The sequence below is a fragment of the Molossus molossus genome, unplaced genomic scaffold (genome assembly GCF_014108415.1).
Source record: "Molossus molossus isolate mMolMol1 unplaced genomic scaffold, mMolMol1.p scaffold_m16_p_13, whole genome shotgun sequence".
Lineage (NCBI taxonomy): Eukaryota > Metazoa > Chordata > Mammalia > Chiroptera > Molossidae > Molossus > Molossus molossus.
In genome coordinates, this window is record NW_023425348.1 from 27,489,485 (window position 1) to 27,508,514 (window position 19,030).

General features: G+C 46.8%; 1 protein-coding gene across 1 annotated transcript; it reads left to right on the forward strand.

The window, feature by feature from the left end:
- The first annotated feature begins 1,499 nt into the window (after positions 1–1,499).
- Positions 1,500–11,176, forward strand: LOC118627503 (transmembrane 4 L6 family member 1-like). The gene is made up of 5 exons (XM_036257681.1): positions 1,500–1,800; positions 6,095–6,160; positions 7,623–7,768; positions 10,811–10,997; positions 11,156–11,176. Exons 1-5 carry the CDS (start codon positions 1,630–1,632, stop codon positions 11,174–11,176), a joined length of 591 nt encoding a protein of 196 aa, XP_036113574.1. The 5' UTR covers positions 1,500–1,629.
- Positions 11,177–19,030: the final 7,854 nt, after the last annotated feature.

Consider the following 19,030-nt stretch of genomic DNA (forward strand, 5'->3'; position numbering starts at 1 on the left):
CTCACCGGGATTGAATGAAATAATGTCTATACTGTGCCTTGAGCAAGTAGCAAGTAGTTGCATGTGTTGTTGCTGCACGTCATCTGGTGTTAGTTCCCCCTAAGTGTTAAATTTTCCTGATCACAGCTGTTAGTGATCATAATGGGGAGTGAGGTCAACGGTTTTCAATCTCCTTCATCCAAGCAAAAGAGCCGGAGGCAGCACCTCATTCAGGTATCGGCTTTCTGCAGCCCTAAACTTAGATAGCAGTTAGAAATAGAACCTAAGCATTATCATCCCGCTTAAGCCATTGTTCATTAATAACTATTTGAATCTTCTCTGGGAGCAGAAAACTAAGGCCAGACATTTCTCAGTTTTGACCCCCCAAAGAGCAGTCCCTGGCCGTGCAAATGACTACAGGTTTCCCCACCCCCACTATGGGAAGGGCCAGTCAGGGCCCCAGGCCTCCATGTCTGGGGAGCAGGGTAGTGAATGAGCTGCTATTCAAGAGCCAGTCAACAGTCTTGGCATGAATCTGAGTCGAGAATGGCACAAAGAGGTGTGAGGAGAGCGCCACCTAACTCGAAACTGGAACACCTCCCTGGGGGTCGCAGGCACATTCCAGAGGCTTCTCTTGCAGCCTTCACCCAGCCAGCAAATTACTGGCTTTAATCCCATGTATGCTTGGGAGCAGCGTGTGCAGGGAAAACAGGTTGCAAGACCTTTCTGTCTCTCTATATGCCTCCACCCTGGCTTCTCTGAAACCTCCAGGCTCAGTAAATTTAATTGACAAAGAAAGTGAGAAAACACGTTTTCCACATTAATAAAACAAGAGGGCAAGATGATTCCAATCCCCCTGATGCTTACTCTCCTGCTACCGTACATTGAGAGCGTTGTATGAGAACATTTGGAATATATCATCTCATTTTCATCCTCTCGCTGATCCCACAAGGGGAGAGCTATTGTCAGCCCCATTTTACAGATGAGGACATTGAGGTGAGACAGGTTAAATAACTTGCCCAAAATCACACAGCTGCTACGTGGTAAAGCCAGGGTTTCGACCAAGGACCTAGTTCACTGGGGGAGTTCCTCTGGGAGTGGATGAAAGAACCAGAACGGGATACCAGCAATTTTCTACATTATTCCAGTCTCTCCAGTCCTTTAAAGCAAGCCGATGGGACGTGTACTATGAGCCAGCTGCTTCCACATGGATTTCACTACTTTTTGTCCATACACCACCATCTAGAGGTGGATATTTTTTCTGCTTTATAGAGGAAACTAAGGTTCAGAGAGTGACATGGCTTCCCAGGTGGGAAGGTGGGCGTGGCACCTTGCTCCTGGTGCTCTTTGTGGGGCACTCTCTCCAGATTCCGCAGGGGAAGGTGGGAAGGTGGGCGTGGCACCTTGCTCCTGGAGCTCTTTGTGGGGCACTCTCTCCAGATTCCGCAGGGGAAGGTGGGAAGGTGGGCGTGGCACCTTGCTCCCGGTGCTCTTTGTGGGGCACTCTCTCCAGATTCCGCAGGGGAAGGTGGGAAGGTGGGCGTGGCACCTTGCTCCTGGTGCTCTTTGTGGGGCACTCTCTCCAGATTCCGCAGAGGCTGGAACGGCAGCTTCCTGCCTGCTTTCTCTCTCTTGCAGGGAAGAGTCACCATGTGCTCTGAGACCGGCTCCAGGTACACGGGCATGCTGCTCTTGCCCTTGGCCACCGCAGCCATCATTGCCAACCTCCTGCTGTATTTCCCCAATGGGCAGGTGCTGGAGCCTGCCAAGATCACAGACCTGGTCTGGTTTTTCCACGGCTTTCTTGGAGCTGGACTCTTGGTAAGAATGAGACTTAGCAAGCTTACCTCCTCCAGGTGCAGGGTGCCCTAAACACCCTGCAAGTCACAGAGCAATCATCTCATCTTGCAGCCACCACCCCCAGGGTCCCCAGAGCATGGCTGGCTGCTCCTCTGTACCCATAACACATGATATATACACAGTTTCCATATTGTGCTGACACAACATATACAAGCATCTTTTTCCATCCTTACTTCCCCCATTAGGCTGTGGGCTCCTCCAGAACAGAGTCCAAGTCTCATTAAGCTATGCCTTCTAGGTGCCTACCTAACAAAGTGCAGGCTGAGACTAGAGCTATTAATTGCATGAAAGATACACTTTATAAAAAGCACAATAATTGAGTATTTGTCAAGTTCATCAGGTTTCAAGATGGCCATCTTGAAATATAAATTGTGTCACTCCTCTCAAGACTTCCCTAGGTGCCCTGGCCGGTTTGGCTCAGCGGTTAGAGCATCGGCCTGCGGTACAGAGAGACCCGGGTTCAGTTCCTGCTAAGGGCACGTACCTCGGTTGCAGTTTGTCCCCGGCCCTGGTTGGTCGTGCGGGTGGCAACCACTCGATGTGTCCCTTCACATCGATGTTTCTCTTCCTCTCTCTCCCTCCCGCTCTGTCTGAACAAAAAATGCAAAAATGTCCTCGGGTGAGGATTTAAAAAAAAAAACTTCCCTAGGCAAAGTTATGGGATTAGCAAACTTCTTCTGTAAAAAGACAGATGGTAAATATTTCCAGTTTTGCAAGCAATGTGGTCTCTTGTTGCAGCTACTCAGCTCTGTCATCATGGGATAAAAGCTGCCATAGACAATACATAGGCAAATGGGTGTGGCTATATTCCAATAAAACTTTATTTATAAAACAGGCAACTTGCTGGATTTAGCCCATCAGTTGTAGTTTGTTACCCCTTGAGGTAGACATTGAGTGTTTTCCTTTCTTTCCTTCTTTGTTTTCATTTGGTTCTTCTTCTCATAGTAGACCCTTTTGAATGATCGTTTGATTATGTGAGACCCCAGTGCCAAGTATTGAGTAGGTGCTCAATAAATGGATGTATGCATGGGGCATAAAGAAGCCTCAGAGAAAGGTGACCACCTCCCTTCTTGCTTCTTCTCTCCACACAGTATTAGATGTGGGGATGTCTCAAGTTGCATCCATTGACCACTCACTCCTCCCATCTGTGACAGAGGCTGGGCCTTCCTGCACAAGAGAACAACCAAACCAGCAATACCTGGACCAAGGTTGTCTGTTTCTTACCTCAGAGCCCTTCCTAAGGGGCAACACAGACCTAGGAGTCTAACAGACCCTGCTCAGAGTATAAGTCTGCCCTGACCTGCTGTGTGAACTCCTGAGTTGCAGTGGAAGGAAAATCGCATCATCTCACAAGAAGGTGGAGACACTAAATGAGATCATGTATACAGAGTGCTTCCACATCCCTGGCAACCAGTAAAATGCAATCTCTCCTCTTTCCTGGCTCAGATTAACAGCTTCTTCACCTTCTCTGTGGATCCACCCAGTGCCTGTCTCCTGTCTTTTACCTTTGCTGTTTATTTCTTCAAGACAATTTGCGTTTCTCAGCTCCACCACCAAGCAAATTCCTTAACTCACTCTCTTCAACTGTAGAATGTATAGGAACATCACCACCCAACTTCTCCTAAAATATAAGTGAGCAAATATAGTGACTATTGAAAGGAACCAAGCAGCTTGAGGCCCAGGTTTCCTAATAACAGAATCTCAGAACATTTATTTGAAGAGAGTAGCACAAAAGAAAAACATTCTCTGATCAGGAGGAAAACAGAGGGAGCCCGGCTCAGTCAGGGACCTGACATCTGTCTCCATAGCACCGCTTAATACCAGCTGGCTTGTCCAACCCTTACTCTGCTTTCCAACAAAACCTCCAGGTCTCCTGGAAAAATGGTTACATTTGTATAATCTCAGTGAAATTGGAATAACAAACAGGACAGAACCAGTCCATGAATCTCCATAAAGTAAAAAACAGAGAGCCAGTCCCTCTTTCTCATCTTTCCTTCCTTTTTCTTCATTTTTGTTCAGTCAGTCGTTAGGGTCTACTCTATGTCTTCCATGTGCCCGGCTCTAGGGCAAACTAAGGCAGTGTCCGTGGGGTTGGAGAGAAGAGGGTGTATTTGAGCCGTGAGATCTTAGGCACTGCACTGCATCTCTGTGAAGTCTCTGTAAAATGGGGATAGCAATAATAGCATCTCCTACAGTTTCGGTGAGCAATGTACGAGATCACGTATGGAGCACCCTGTCCCAAGTCTGGCTCATGGCTAGTGCTCATTCAATGTCAGCTGTAAGACAATAGGAGCCAGGGGAGGTCAAACCATCTGGTGTTATGGAGTCGGATACACCCACTTCCACTATGAAGAGAGAGCTGATCATCAGGCAACTCAGCACACTCTTCTCCAGCTCAGTGGACACACTGCCCAATCCTGTGGTTCTCCCTTCCTAGATGCCATGTGACTACCCCAGCTCTCATCAAGCTGCACGAAATGTGCACACCAGCTGGGACTTCGGTGCAGTGTCTGTGTTTTGTTTCACAGTGTCTTGGATACTCGGGGGAGGGGCATGTGCCCTCCAGTTCTCCACAGTCCCCACCACTCCCTAATTTATTATTATACCAGGACACACTTTTTACTTAGAATTACCTGCAGAGCCTCAAAAGTCATGTGATTTGCACCCTCATTCCCCCCCCACACACACACACACCCAGCCTCAGACTATCATCTTTAGCATCAACCACATACCAATCATATTTCCCCAGCGCGTGTCTTAGTCACCTTGATGAGGACAGGGGACTGGGGATCTCTCAGATGTTTGCATCAGCAAACACATAACCAACCCTTTCTCAGGATGAGATGATTTTTTCCATAAAGTTAAGTTCATCCATCATGTATTTATTTCCTATTTCTGGCTCATGGTCCTATCATGCCAGCACCCTTTCTCCTACCCGACACGGCCGGAAGAAGCAGGGAAATGTCATCACAAATTTTACCACCGTGTCACTGGGTCTGGTTCTGGTCAGGCACTAGGGTGAGAGCTGCTGACCCCCGAGCTCCGAGCCCAGAGGGAAGAGGTTGCAGGTGCCCAGTGCAACAGGACAGAGTGGTGGGAAGGAAGGAACCATTCCCTTCAGCTGGCGGGGGTCACTGAAAACTACCAAGAGGGCATGTGGTGTCTCATGGCTGCTATAATCAGTTACCACAAACTTGGTGGCTTAAAGCATCAGAAATTTATTCTCTCACAGGACACTTTTTGGTATTTTGTTCACATAGAGTGGGAGGGAGAGGGAGAGAGAGAAACATCGACGTGAAAGGGACACATTGAGTGGTTGCCACCCACACGACCCAACCAGGACTGGGGACAAACTGCAACCGAGGTACGCGCCCTTAGTGGGAACCGAAAGAGGGTCTCTCTGGACCGCAGGCCAATGCTCTAACTACCGAGCCAAACCGGCCAGGGCTCTCTCACAATTCTTTTTTTTTTATTATTATTATTAATTAATTTTTGTTACCAGATGTTTCTCCTTTTTCCCCCAGTGATTCCCCCTCCCCCTACCTCCCTGCCCTGTCCCCAGCTTTGTTGTCCATGTCCATTGTTTCTCTCACAATTCTTAAGGCCAGAGTTCTAACTAAATGTGTTGGCAGAGCCCACACTCTGTGCTCCAGGGGAAAACCCATTCCCTGCCTTTGCCAGCTTCTGGGCTGCTGGCATTGCTTGACTCGTGGCTGCATCACTCGGTGTCTGCCTCTGCCCTCTCCTCTGGGCACTGGTCTCTCAAAACTCCCTCTGCAATGATCGGATTTAGAGTCCACCCAGGATAAACTCTTATTAAGACCCCAATTTAACTGCATCATTAGTCATATATGGTAATATTCACAGGTCCCAGGGTTAGGAAGTGAATGTATCTTTGGGGTTGGAAGAGAGCCATCTGTTCAGCCTACACAGGAGATAACATCTGAACTGACCCTTTGAGGGTGAGGAGGAGTTCACCTGATGGCAAAGGGTGGAAGGCACATTCAAGGCCCAGAGGCAGGAAAGTCCTGGGTCTACCCTGGGAGGCCTTGAACAGGTGCGTCAGGAGGGCCGAACGGTGGAGGAGCGAGCAGGAGGGGCTGGTGTACGCGAAGTTCAGGGCCTGCGTTGTCTTCTACAGGCTGTGAGGAATCATTAGACATTTTTAGAAGCTAGAGACATCATCAACACCTTGTTCCAAAAAGGTAACATTCCCTTCATTGCAAGAGTTCTTGTTTTTATTTATTTGCCACAGGTTATGGTGCCGGCAATAACGCTGTTGAGAGGCGGTGGAGAGGGCTGCTGTGCTCACAGGTGTGGGGTAAGTTCTGTGGAGTCTGCAGAACGTGCGACCTCCTACCCACCCCACCCCCAAAGGGCTTATTTCCTAGGCCTGTGCATTGACTCCTTTGAAGAATAAACTATTGACCGATGCTCCTTTTGAACACAGTGGTATCATGCAGGGCTCAGGCCAACACAGATCTCAGGGGAAAAGCGCCTGGAGAGGGTGTGAGGAGAGTCTTCAGTGGACACAAAGCTCTGGTAGACCAGTCTGCTGGGTTTGGCTGTTTGTGCTTCTATCTATCTTTCTGTCTGTCTGTCTGTGGGGAGGTCTAGGACCCTCGTGTCCCTTGGCTTTCCTATTTCCCTGGTAGTCAGTGGGGTAACACATCGTAGACGGGGATTCATGCAAGAAGGGACATTGAAGACTGTACTCCCAAGAACACTTCGCAGGAATTCTCGTAACGTGCCCCGTGAAGAACAAAAAGCAGCCACTCTCACAAGTTCATCCTTCCGTAGTTATTGTTCCTGGTCCCGTCCCTGAGCACAGCAAGCTTTCGCTGCTATTACATTCCTAGTTCACACACCATCTCACTTCTCTTTTCTGCTCCACAAGTTCCCTGTCCCACCCTGGTAGCTTTCCAATCAGACCCTCACGGAGACCTCAGTCCCACGTTGCCCGAGGACCATCTCCAAGGAGCTCCCTGAGTCATTCCATTCAGCTCCAGCTGTCCCCCTGCCTCACTCCCTGTGGTGAGAGGGACACACCACGGACATGTCAGGAATAAAAGCTCACGCTTTGAAGCAAACAAGTCCGTCAGCTTTGCCCCAACTCATTCATGCACTAATATTCCAGGTCACCTTTCCGTGACACTTGCTTCGCCCACCCACCCAGTCGACACAAACTAATGGAGTTTGTACACAGTATAACCCCTCAGTTGGTCACTGACTCAGGCATCAGAAAAACAAGCATTCATTCACTCAGCCAACCATACAACACACATTTACTGAACACCAAACATCCGGATGGCAAATAGCTTTCACTTAGAGCGCCAACGCCCATTGATCAGTCACTCCTGGGTGAGGCCTCTTCCAGGACTGGGGAAGAGTGCAGAGGTCAGTTACTGATGTCCACGAGGAGGGCGGTCGAGGGCACTGACAACACACATACTTTCTGTGCCAGGCAGTGTGTAGGCACAAGGCGTGGGGGAGGCAGTGGAGACTAAGTCACATTTCCCACCCACAACTTTGTAGCAGATTATTTCATTCTTTAGAATTGTAACTGGGGTAGATGAATGGACAGAGGGCATCTCAGCTCTAGCATCCATTTTTTGTACATTTGGGAAGTAGAACAAAGACATCTACCTGGTCCGGCATCTGCAAGAAAACATGTGGACCCTCTTCAATTGCCAGGAAACTCAGGGGATGCATCTTTAAAAGCTGGCTTCCCACCCCTCTCCTTCCCATTGCTGCTCTAAATTTCTGACTCTGTTCCATTGCAGATGCTGTTCCCTGTGCTTCTGGCCATACAGGGCACTATGGGAGCTGTGTACTGTGTGGTCATTTCTTCTCTGGGTTTGCTCAGTGGTCCCTTCTGTGACACAGGCAGTGGAAACTACACCTACCCTTTCAGGAATGACAGCCTGGAGTGAGTAGCATTCATGGTCGTGGGTCAGTGTCCAACATCTAATGACGATATAGCTGATGACCACAAAGAGTATGTGCTCTCAGTATTGACCATCCAGTGATGGGGCCAGGTATTCATTTGTACCCAGTGTCTTGTTCCTCTCTCCTCACCTGCTCCCAAAGCAATAATTTCTAGGAGGTGATTGGCCAAGGCAAGAAGTGCCTGTGAATTAAGCAGCCCACCCATGGTATTCAATATATTACCTGACTTCATTAGCCCCAATTATTAAACTCAACTGAGTATTTGCTGAGGGCTTGCTTAATATTTCCTAGGCACTGTGGTAAGAGAAGAGAGTATAAAGAAAGGATAAGAAAATTTGCCTATTGGCAAGGAGTTCACAATCAACCTGGAAAGATAATTACCAAATTCAGGGTTTCACGAATATCCTGAATGTCTGGACCCTAAGATGATGATGCATACCTGTTTTTCTAAAGGAATACAGAACGAAACCCAACACCAGTTGATTGAGAAAGACCCCACTTCTCTTCCCATTTCCGGTTCTCTCCCTGCAGATCTCCCCTGTCCCATGGCTTTCAGAAGTATCCATCTATCCCGTCAACAATCCCAAATGTCTATCTCGAGCCTAAATCTTTGAATTCTTGACCCAAATATCTAATTGAAAGTTCCTCTTGAATGTCTCACAGTATTTCAATATTAATAAGTCCAAAACTCCATGGCCACAAATCTTCTGTCAGTCATCCCCATCCTAGTAAACCTAAAAGCTGAGTTACCTTTGATTCTTCTCCCTTCTCACCTCCCCTGTTCAATTCATTACCAAATCTTGTCAATTCTACCTTGATAATAAATCTTGAACATACATTGCTTTTCACCTAGTCTGTTATCACCCTGTTCCCCATCTCCAATACCATCAACCTCCACTCCTACAACAGCCGTCCAACCAGCACCTGTTGGGGTGGGGGGTCATCAAAGATGTAACTGCCAGTTGACACTCAAGCTGGACCTGGGCAATTGGAGGCTCCTCAGCCCCTCCCCTGCCCTTGAAATGAGTATCTACTTGCCTTCCCCACTCCCAGAAGCTGTTCCAAGGTTACAGCCTGGGGAGAGCAATGTGATGTTGAGACTATCTGGACAGTATGCGTGACTGAATCCAGTTAGGGCCTCTCTATAAAAACTTTTAAGATGCTGGCAGGTGGGTGTGGAGAACTACTCATCTTGGGGCCATCCAAGTATCGTAACTAAATCCCCTTGCTGATTAAACCTGCCACCTACCACTTGGAGTGGTCTGCCTTTTTCTTCAGCCTCTCCTTACCCTCCCTCTATGGGGGCTGGTTTTTTCAGGTTACAGCTGGGAAGCCCCTGGCCAGGTTTAGGAAACCGCAGTATCCCAGTTCCATTTCGCCCTTCAATCCTTTTTTTTTTATCCTCACCTGAGGACATTTTTGCATTTATCTTCAGATAGAGCGGGAGGGAGAGAGGGAGGAAGAGAGAGAAAGAAACATTGACATGAGAGAGACATGTCACCTGGTTGCCACCCGCATGACCCCAACCGGGCCGGGGACACACTGCAACCGAGGTACGTGCCCTTTGCAGGAACCGAACCCAGGTCTCTCAGGTCCATGGGCCGATGCTGTAACCGCTGAGCCAAACCAGCCAGGGTGCCCTTCAGTCCTTTTGCCATAAATCAGCCAAAGGGGTTTTTGTAAAATGTAAATATGCTGATAAGGCCAAGAAATCTTTACATTTCAGGAACTTGCCGTCTCACTGGTAACTCAATAGATATGGATATGAATATGGGTGAAGGTAGAAATAGAGGCAGAAATGTCAAACAATATACAGCTCTATGAACTATGGCCTGCAAACCTATTCCATTTTCTGTTTATCCAACACTCTGAGTCCAAATTTCCCTTACAGTTTTTGCTCACATGCTATTTCTTTTTACAATTCACTGCTCTCCTCTCTGCTGCTGTCTCCTTCAAGGCCAGGTGACTCCAGCTTCCCCTAGGAAGTCTTCTCCAGCTACTCCAGACCTCTAGGATTCCCCTTTCTATGGTAATAATTATGATATAACTAAAATATATTGCCTACTGCATGGCAGGCAATATGCCTTATCTAATCCTTTCAACCATTCTATGATATTGATGCCATTTTTTAAATTGATATTTTAGAGAAAGAGAGGAAGGGAAAGAGGGAGAGGGAGAGAGACTGAGAGAGGGAGGGAGGGAGGAAGGGAGAGAGAGAGAGAGAGAGAGAGAGAGAGAGAGAGAGAGAGAGAGATTTGTTGTTCCACTGATTTATGCATTCATTGGTTGATTCTTGTTGTGCCTTGACCAGGGACCCAACTGGCAATGAAGGGTGAGGAACCTTTTTCTCCAAGGGCCATTTGGATATTTATAACATCATTTGAGGGCCATACAAAATAATCAACTTAAAAACTAGCCTGCTCTATTTGGTCCGGCTAATTTGGTGAGGCGTGCTATGTTACATGGTATTGACTTGAAGGGCCTCATATGGCCCATGGGCTGGACATTCCCCACCCCTGGACGGATGACAATGTATCCAACTGAGCTACCCAGCCAGGGCCTTGGTCCATTTTAACCCCATTTGCGCGTAATGAATCTGCTAAACAGAAACATTTAGGAAACTTTTGAAGAACTTTTTTGCGAGGAAGCTGGAGTTAGGTCCTGGGTCTGTGAGACATTCATGCCCAAGCTGCTGACCACTCCCACTGCCTCTGAGACTCTTCTTGCAGCTGTTAAAATCTTGTAGCCCAGGATTTCCCACCTTGTCATTTGCTCTCCTGTGTGGCTGTGTCTGCATCTACGTCTTGCTGAGATACTGTGCTGCTGGAGGGAAAGGGGGTGTTCAGCCTTCCCACCAGTGAGCAAAGATAAAGCTGCTGTCTTTGTGAAATGAGAGCAATGAGGGCCCCGAAGCTTTGTAATCTCCTGTATTAAACCAGTGCCTCTCACATGCTTGTAAATAGCAGCTTCCTCCCTTTACTGTCTCTCAAAGCCAAGCTCATTTTCTCCTCTGTCCTGGCAGGGACAACTACTTATTCAACCGGCCCACCTGGGCCACTTGCCAAGAGCCTGAGCATATCGTGCTGTGGAACGTGGTCTTGTTCTCCATCCTCCTAGGGATCGGCGTGGTCGAAGCCGTGCTTTGCCTCAGCCAAGTCGTCAGCGGACTCTGTGACGTCTACTGTGGTACCTGCATCCGAAAAGGACAGGTGAGTGCTTCTAGAACCCAGGAATTTTCAGGTCACTTCTCCCTGCCCTGTCCCACACTGTCCTAACCCCACATCCCCGAGGTAAGCCAGCAGCTAGGAAATGCCTTTTGAAATCAACAACTTCATTTGCCACTTAGGGCTTCATTTTGTTCTTTCAGGTGAACATAACCGGTTTATGAGCAGCCTAAGACATCACAACTGGTTGACAGACGAAGGAGAGTTGCCCAGGTTTCAGAAGGACTGGATTTGGTGAATGTCCTTCTCCGGAGTTCTGAGAAGCTGAGAAAAATAAACAAACAAACAAAAAAAAAAACAACTTTCTTACCAGAGTAGGTTTTTATAAAAGGACAACAGTTTTGTGAACTTCATCTACTTTGCTAGAATAAAGATCGACATTTCCTCCAAATGACCTCTAGGAATGCTATAAAAGTCATAGGAATGTACAATAATAGAAATAAAAAATAATATAATAATAGATACTTACATGTATTCAGTGGTTATTACATTCCAGGCCCTGTGCTAGCACTTTATCTAATTATTTCAGTTAATCCTATAAAGCAAGTGGCATTATAATGAGGAAACTTGCATTCAGAGAAGTTCACTAATTTGTCTGAAGTCAATGAATCTAAGTTTTTAATTTGAGACTGAATTCAACATTTATATTCTAGATCACTCTCCAGTGGATCTCAGAGTTTATCACATAGACACTAACTAGTTCCCAGGATTGTAATAGGTGTTATTTATTCACAAAAAGGGGTGATGGAGACTCTGTGTTCAAATTAATTTGAGATACACTGAATTGAACAAAGTTTAATAGGTTTCTCTACTGCAGGACTTGTCAGAACCTTTACAAAGCCAGTGTGCATTGCTAATCTCCAAGAAGAGAATAGCAAGTGCACAATTTCTCGGTCATATTTGACCTCTAAGCTCTTTTCTTCTGCAACAATTCTTATGGAGCTAATATTCCATTAGAACCTACTTCACTTAACTCATGAGGCTCCAAGAGATTTTCCCAAAACATCAGAGAAGCAGGAAAATACGGGATAAAACAGGTTAAGAACTACTCATCTGTGGGGTGTTTGTTTGTTTTAGTTTAGTGTAATAGTGGGAATCAGAAGCTTTCTTTTCAGGCTTCTTTACTGTCATCACAACAAACACTGTTGAGAACTCAGTATCTACCATACAAGCGGCACAGTTCCCAAAAAGGCACCAGACAGGCTCTCTGGTTAGGAAGCTTGCAAGTGAATGGATCCTGCACAGCTGCCTGCCATACCCAGGGCCCCTGCAAGCCTGTATTGCACCTTTCTCTCTCGCGTAGAGGAAGAGCAGAGGGTACAGCTGCCAGCAGACAAAACGAACGGCACATTTTAAAAAGGTGCCTTATCCCCCAGATTGATGCAGCCTGTACGGGGTTGAATACTGTTCCTTCAAAATTAATATTTATCGGGAACCTCACAATGTGACCTAATTTGGAAATAGGCTCTTTGAAGATGTAGTTAGTTAAAATGAGGTCGCACTGGATTAGGGTGGACCCTAAATCCAATTTGACCAGTATCCTTATAAAAAGAGAAGAAACACATCCAGAGAGAAGACCATGTGAGGATCAAGGCAGAGACTGACACTGCCACAAACCAAGGAATGCCAAAGACTGCTGGCAACCACCAGAAGCTAGAAGAGAGTCATGGGACAGGTTCTCCCTCTGAGCCCCCAGAACCCAGCCGACATCTTGATTTCAGACTCCTAGTCTCCAGAACTGTGAGAAAATAAATTTCTATTGTTTTAAGCCACCCAGCTGGTAGTAGTTTGTTACAGCAGCCTTAGGAAACTCATACACAGTCCCACCCCAGGGTGCAAGGGAGCAGACCTCTCACAGCCCCCCCCCCCCCACACACACACACACACACTCATCTTGACATGCCACCTGTGCAGAAATAACCCACTCACATGAACAGGGGCTGTGCTCATGTCACTAATGCCGAGTGCCCTGCTAACTCAGGCTATCTCTTCAGCATCCCTTTAGCTCTCCCACTGACATGAAGCCAGATACACACACCTGAGATGAGAGATGTCCTAAGTCCGCTGCGCTGCACTGGCTCAGCCCTGACCATGCTGTGAGTGGGTCACCCTGTGAGGAAACTGGGTAGGAAGGGGAAGCCATTGGGAATGGCTGTATATGGCCCAAATGCTGTTTCCCTGGGAAGAAAAATCTAAAGCAAAAAGTTTTATTAGCTATTCCCCATTAAAACGCCCTCTGTGGAAAAGGATGGATTTGAAGCAAGGGAGGAGAAAGGTTTTCTGCCTTTGGCGAAACGTCCTTCTTGTGGTTCTTCCTTTGGTGAGTAAAAGGAACTAGCTGTTAAAGACACCCAAGTACATTCTGTGGCCAATAAAGTGGGCGGAGGAGGCACCCAGCCGCCCTTGGGTGGGGCCCCCGCTGGTGAACACAGCACACTCAGGGCTCAGCTAACTCCCTCCAAAGGGCTTTGGGGGCGGGAAGAGCACCACCAGCACTGGGAACGTGGGGCAGACCATCAGATGATTCGTGACTAACGCACGAAAAACGTGTGTATTGCCAAATAGGAAATAGCTCTCTGAAATTAAGGAGAAACAGTTGATGTTCACGGCTGACTTAGATCTACTCTTCGGCTACATGACAAGTGCTTCTTGAGTTCCCACCATGTGCCTGGAGAAAGGCGGGTCGCGTGTACTGGGAGAAAGGGTTTAAGCAAAGGGGGAAATTGCAGTGCACACCCCCCAGAGGTAGGGTAGACCACAGGGGAGATGGTCACTTCCACTTCAATCTCTGTCTTCAAGCACACCTCTTTTTTTTTTTTATCCTCACCCGAGGACATTTTTTCATTTTTTGTTCAGATAGAGTGGAAGGGAGAGAGACGAAGAGAGAGCGAGAGAGAGAAACATCGATGTGAAAGGGACACATCGAGTAGCTGCCACCCGCATGACCCAAACAGGGCTGGGAACAAACTGCAGCTGAGGTACACACCCTTAGTGGGAACCGAACCCAGGTCTCTCTGGACCCCAGGCCGACGCTCTAACCGCTGAGCCAAACCAGCCAGGGCCAAGCACATCTCATCTTTTTAAATCCCTTCTCGCTTGAGGGAAAGTACATGCTCTCCAGACCACAGTTGACTGACTTTCCCTCAAACTCATTCTACATGTTAAGAAGTGTTTTTAACTGCAAGATACAGGAGCTTATTGGAAATGTGGAGGAAATAGTTCTCCTTACTGAGGTCAGAAAGCCTTTCCATTTCACTCCTTACACTCTGCTATAGCATAATGATGTCCACATTTTTTTTCAGAATAAGCAAGGATGACTTGTATAATTATAAATATATGTGGAAATTTTTTATTTCACCATTTACAAAAACCATCTGGAAGACTCATCTGTTTAGCATGTCTGGTGAAATGCTCTTACAGGTCTACACTGACTTGAGACAAACTTTATGGTTCAAAGGCCCATTGACAAACCAACATTCAGAATTTTTCCCAAGTCAAATGGGTAGAAAATAATTGTAAAAGGGGAGATGCATTAAAGGGAGTGGGGGGAAGACAATGAAATTAACCTAAGTAACTGAAAAAATTGGAAAAAGTTGTTTTGACTAGACACTATAAGGCTAAAGAGAATTGTATGTGCATAAATACTGTACTCTAAGGTTGCTTCTCCCAGGGGTATGAGTTAAGAACTATGAACCTGCTAAGACTGTAAATGGGGTTGAACGCTGGACAGTGGGACCCAGGTTTCTCACTGTTGAAGGAAGAAGTAACTGGTAAGCAAAGAGGGAAGGCTAGAATGATCCCTGTAGCAGTGAATCAGAGTCAAGGACATCAGTATAAACCATGTCTGGCTTAATATAGATACAGATAGATAGATACAGAAATACAGATTTGTGTGCATGCGTGGTTGTTATACATGCATAGAGTTCCTAGCCCTGTCGGCTGAGAGAGCTAGAAGCAATGACATTCCAATAGCTAAAGTTTTATTAGGTCTTCCCCATTAAAATGCCCTCATTGTCCTGGACAAATGATTATCACCATTTAACCAAGGAGGAAACAGGCTCATAAGTAGCTGCCCAAGATGAAGCAGATAGGAGGCTCAGAGCTGAACTTCGGATGCCAAATCCAACGGTTCCTTCCATGGAACCTCATTGCTCATTGCCTGGTTGAAGAGATAAGACCAAGAACACTTTAGAGGAAAGAACCAGAGGGCAGCACGCTGTAGGCTGGAGCAGTAAGAGAGGCCTTGGGATGAGAGGAGCTTGAGCCGGACATGTGGAAAGGAGAGGCCGTTCCTGGCAGAGGGAGCTGCAGCACCAATGGGCGGAAGCAGGACTTCTCAGGGCCTCCAAGAGACACACCACAGAGCCCAGGTGATAGTGGCAGGGGCTTAACACTACACGTACCTGGGAATAGAGAAGCTCTTCTATCTGTGAACTTGTGATATATGTACTTTCACATGAAAACAAAATTGAACTCTGTGACCAGCACTGGATATCAGCAGTCATTCCCCTTTGATAATATTGGTAGGGCACATGGCTATGCTTGAACAGTTTTAGGAAGTTTTTCAGATTATTAAGATGAGCATCTTTACAATGGATACAAAAGTAGAGATTTAAAAAGAGGTTAAGCCCTGGCCAGTTTGGCTCAGCAGTAGAGCATCGGCCCGCAGACCAATGAGTCACGGGTTCAATTCCAACCAAGGACATGTACCTCGGTTGTGGTTTGTTCCGCGGCCCTGGTTGGGGTTGTGTGGGAAGCAACCAGTCGATCTGTCCCTCTCACGTTGATGTTCTTCTCTCTCTTCCTTTCTCCCTCTATCTCCCTCCCAATCTATCTGCAGATAAATAGAAAAAAGTATCCTCAGGTGAGGATTAAAAAAAAAAAAATCAAAAGAGGTTAAAAATGATGAGAAACAGATAATATCGCACATCCGAATGGCTGAGGCCTTTGACAATACAAACGATTCTCAAAGTCAAAGCCAACTCTGCCACATATGAGGGGGCTGTAACAGCAGGTGGGTATCACCAGCAAGAACATGGAAAAGGAGTGGATGAAATGGAAAGCTTTGGAGTATGCAGCTTGGAGATCAATATGAACTTTGAATATGGGTAAGACTAACAGAAGCAGGCTAGGAGTGTATTATATTCAGTATTCCATGAATATGTGTTGAGTTTCCACTATGTGCCAAGAACTGTTCATGATACCGGGAACAGAGTGGTGAACAAAATACAGTCCCTGCCCTTGTGGAGTTTTTATTATTAGGGAGAAATGAATGAGAAACAATATATTTGTGGGTGCTACTAAGTGTTATGGGGGAAATAAATCAGGACAACAAGGTTGGGGGTAACGGTGGGCAAGGCAAAGGATCATTGGTATTTATATTCGAGGGTCAGGAAGATCTCTCAGATAACGTGGCCTTGACCAGAGAACTAAAGCAAGTACGCGATTCTTTGAGAACCACAGGTTTAAAACGATGAGAATGCTAGCAATAAAACTTTTCTATATTAACCACTTAACTTTTCTTTTAACTGTAAAGCCTTGCCCTGGTCGGTCTGGCTCAGCAGTTGGAGCGTCGGCCTGCGGTCCGGAGAGACCCGGGTTCGGTTCCTGCTAAGGGCATGTACCTCGGTTGCAGTTTGTCCCTGGCCCTGGTTGGTCATGCGGGTGGCAGCCACTCGATGTGTCTCTTTCATGTCAATGTTTCTCTCTTTCTCTCCTTCCCACTCTATCTGGAAAAGGGATGGAAAAATGTCCTCAGATGAGGATTTTAAAAAAAGCAAAAAAAAAGTAAAGCCTTTAGCTTATTTCATGTGGGTGTTGAGGACTCTCGCGGTAAGACACAAGGGCAGTAGGCACAAGGCCACCGCGAAGGTGGTCCCGGCAGGGAGACCTGCAGGCAGTTGTGTGGACACCAGAGCGGCTGGAGTTTTCTCAGGCACTTAGAACGTCTGCAAGGAGCAAGGCATCCTGCTTGCTTTGCTTCTGCTTTATCCAACCGCCAATGGAGCACAGCCTAGACTACCTTGGCAAAGGAAGCATGATAATACAGCCATCTCTAATAGATTGCTAATAGAGTGCTTGATTTTTTTAATTGAATTTATTGGGATGACATTGGTTCACCGAACTATACGGGTTTCAAGTGTACAACTCAACAAAACATCATCTGCCCACTGCATCGTGCACCCATCGGCCCACGCAAAGTCCCCTTCTGTCCCCATTTCCCCTCCCTTTGCCCCCTTCCACCTACTCCCATTCCCTTTCCCTCTGCTATCACCACATTTCCCTCTGTGTCTATTTTATATATATATATAATATTATTATATATATTATTATATATATTATTATATATATTATATATAATATATATATTATTTTCCCTTCATCCCTTCACCTTCTGTCACCCAGCCCTCCAACCCCTCCCCTCTGACAGCTGTCAGTCTGTCCCACACATCCATGCCTCTGGTCCTATTTTGTTCGTCAGTTTCTTTTGTTCATTAGATTCCACATATAAGTGACACCACATGGTGTTTGTCTTTCTCTGACTGGCCTATTTCACTTAGCATAACAACTTCTAGGTCCGACCACGCTGTCGCAAAGGTAAGATTTCAGTTTTGTTTTTTTACAGCCGAGTAGTATTCTATTGTGTAAATGTACCACCGCTTTTTAAAAGCTTAAAATGAACTCGCATTCCTATTCGGTAGAAATAAATGACCTGGGAGATACAAACTTAAATACTTTTTCTCACTTTGACCTTCAAAATCTACCTTGTTGATGAGTGGTAAGTGTCGGGAATCCATTCCCTTCTCTGCAGTCCTTCACCGGAAACAGGGCCATCTGCTTTGCCTTACGGAGAGGCTGCGATGCGTCTCTGCACGCAGGCATTTTCTGGACCTACATGTGCCCTACACGTAGCCCATGGGGAACATTCCTTCCAACTGGGAGAGCGTGTGTGCCACGCATCATGCTGGCAGCCTGCCACAGTCATTCTCGTAATTCGAATCCAGTGGCTTGTGGGACGAGGCAGAAGCAAAGCAAGCAAAGTTCAGAGGCAACATGAACCAGCCCAGCCACCAGCCCAGATGGCCTGACTCACGTCCTCCATGCCCAGGGGAAATTGGCTGGCTTCTGGTGACCCTCCCACAAGCCAAATCAAGCACTCTGAGCTCAACTGTTCTGGGAGGAAAATGGGAACTTGTCCCTTAATTACTTAATAATATCCCAAAAGGCTCTAGAGTCCATCCCCTCTGTGGAACATGAGCTCTGGAGCTACGACCAGGGTTTCTCTATCAGCTTTGCCACTGACTGTATGACCCTGGGCAAACTGCCTCAGTTTCCCCACCTCATAGGAATGTTGTTGAGATAAAATGGGAACCTACTATTTGCCTGGAACATACTAAGCTCTGAATCGATGTTAGCTATCTCTTTATCTCTGCCCCTCCTTATCTCTTGCCTGGACTATTGCAGTGGTCTCTTAACTGGTTTCTGGCCTCCTGCCCCCTAAACCCATCATCATTGCTGGCAAAGTCATCTTTCAACACAGAGATCTGATTCTAAAGGCCTCCCATGGTTCCTCTGCCAGGATACATCCATGACATATCACAGCCTTTGTCACCTGACACCTGTGCACCTGTGCCCCAGTGTGTGCTCAGCCCAGAATGCCTTTCTCACCTTGACCACCTGCAGAATACCTACTCATCCCTTGAGATCCAACTCAAGCATCATTTCCTCCAACATGCCCCTCTCCACATTGTCAAGCACCTTTTTCTTTGCTTCCTACGGAAAATTCAGTGTTGGCTTTTATGAGGGCACTTGCTGTATTGAACTGTCATTGTTTGCCTGGCGTCCTTCCCTTCTGGACAGTTTTGTTAAGTCAGACCCCAGGAGTGGGGTCAGGTTCAGGGACTACAGAGGAAGGCAAGTCAAACTCAAGACTTCTTTTACTCTGGCTTTCCAGCACTTTGGCCAGCTAACAATGCAGAGAATACACACAACACAATGCTGTCTTCTGCTTTGAGAGG

Excerpts from the sequence above, each read along its gene's own strand:
- LOC118627503 (XM_036257681.1), top strand. The coding sequence starts at position 1,630 with ATGTGCTCTGAGACCGGCTCCAGGTACACGGGCATGCTGCTCTTGCCC. Across the intron at positions 6,161-7,622 it reads GCTGTGCTCACAGGTGTGGG|ATGCTGTTCCCTGTGCTTCT; the intron begins GTAAGTTCTGTG and ends GTTCCATTGCAG. Across the intron at positions 7,769-10,810 it reads TTCAGGAATGACAGCCTGGA|GGACAACTACTTATTCAACC; the intron begins GTGAGTAGCATT and ends CTGTCCTGGCAG.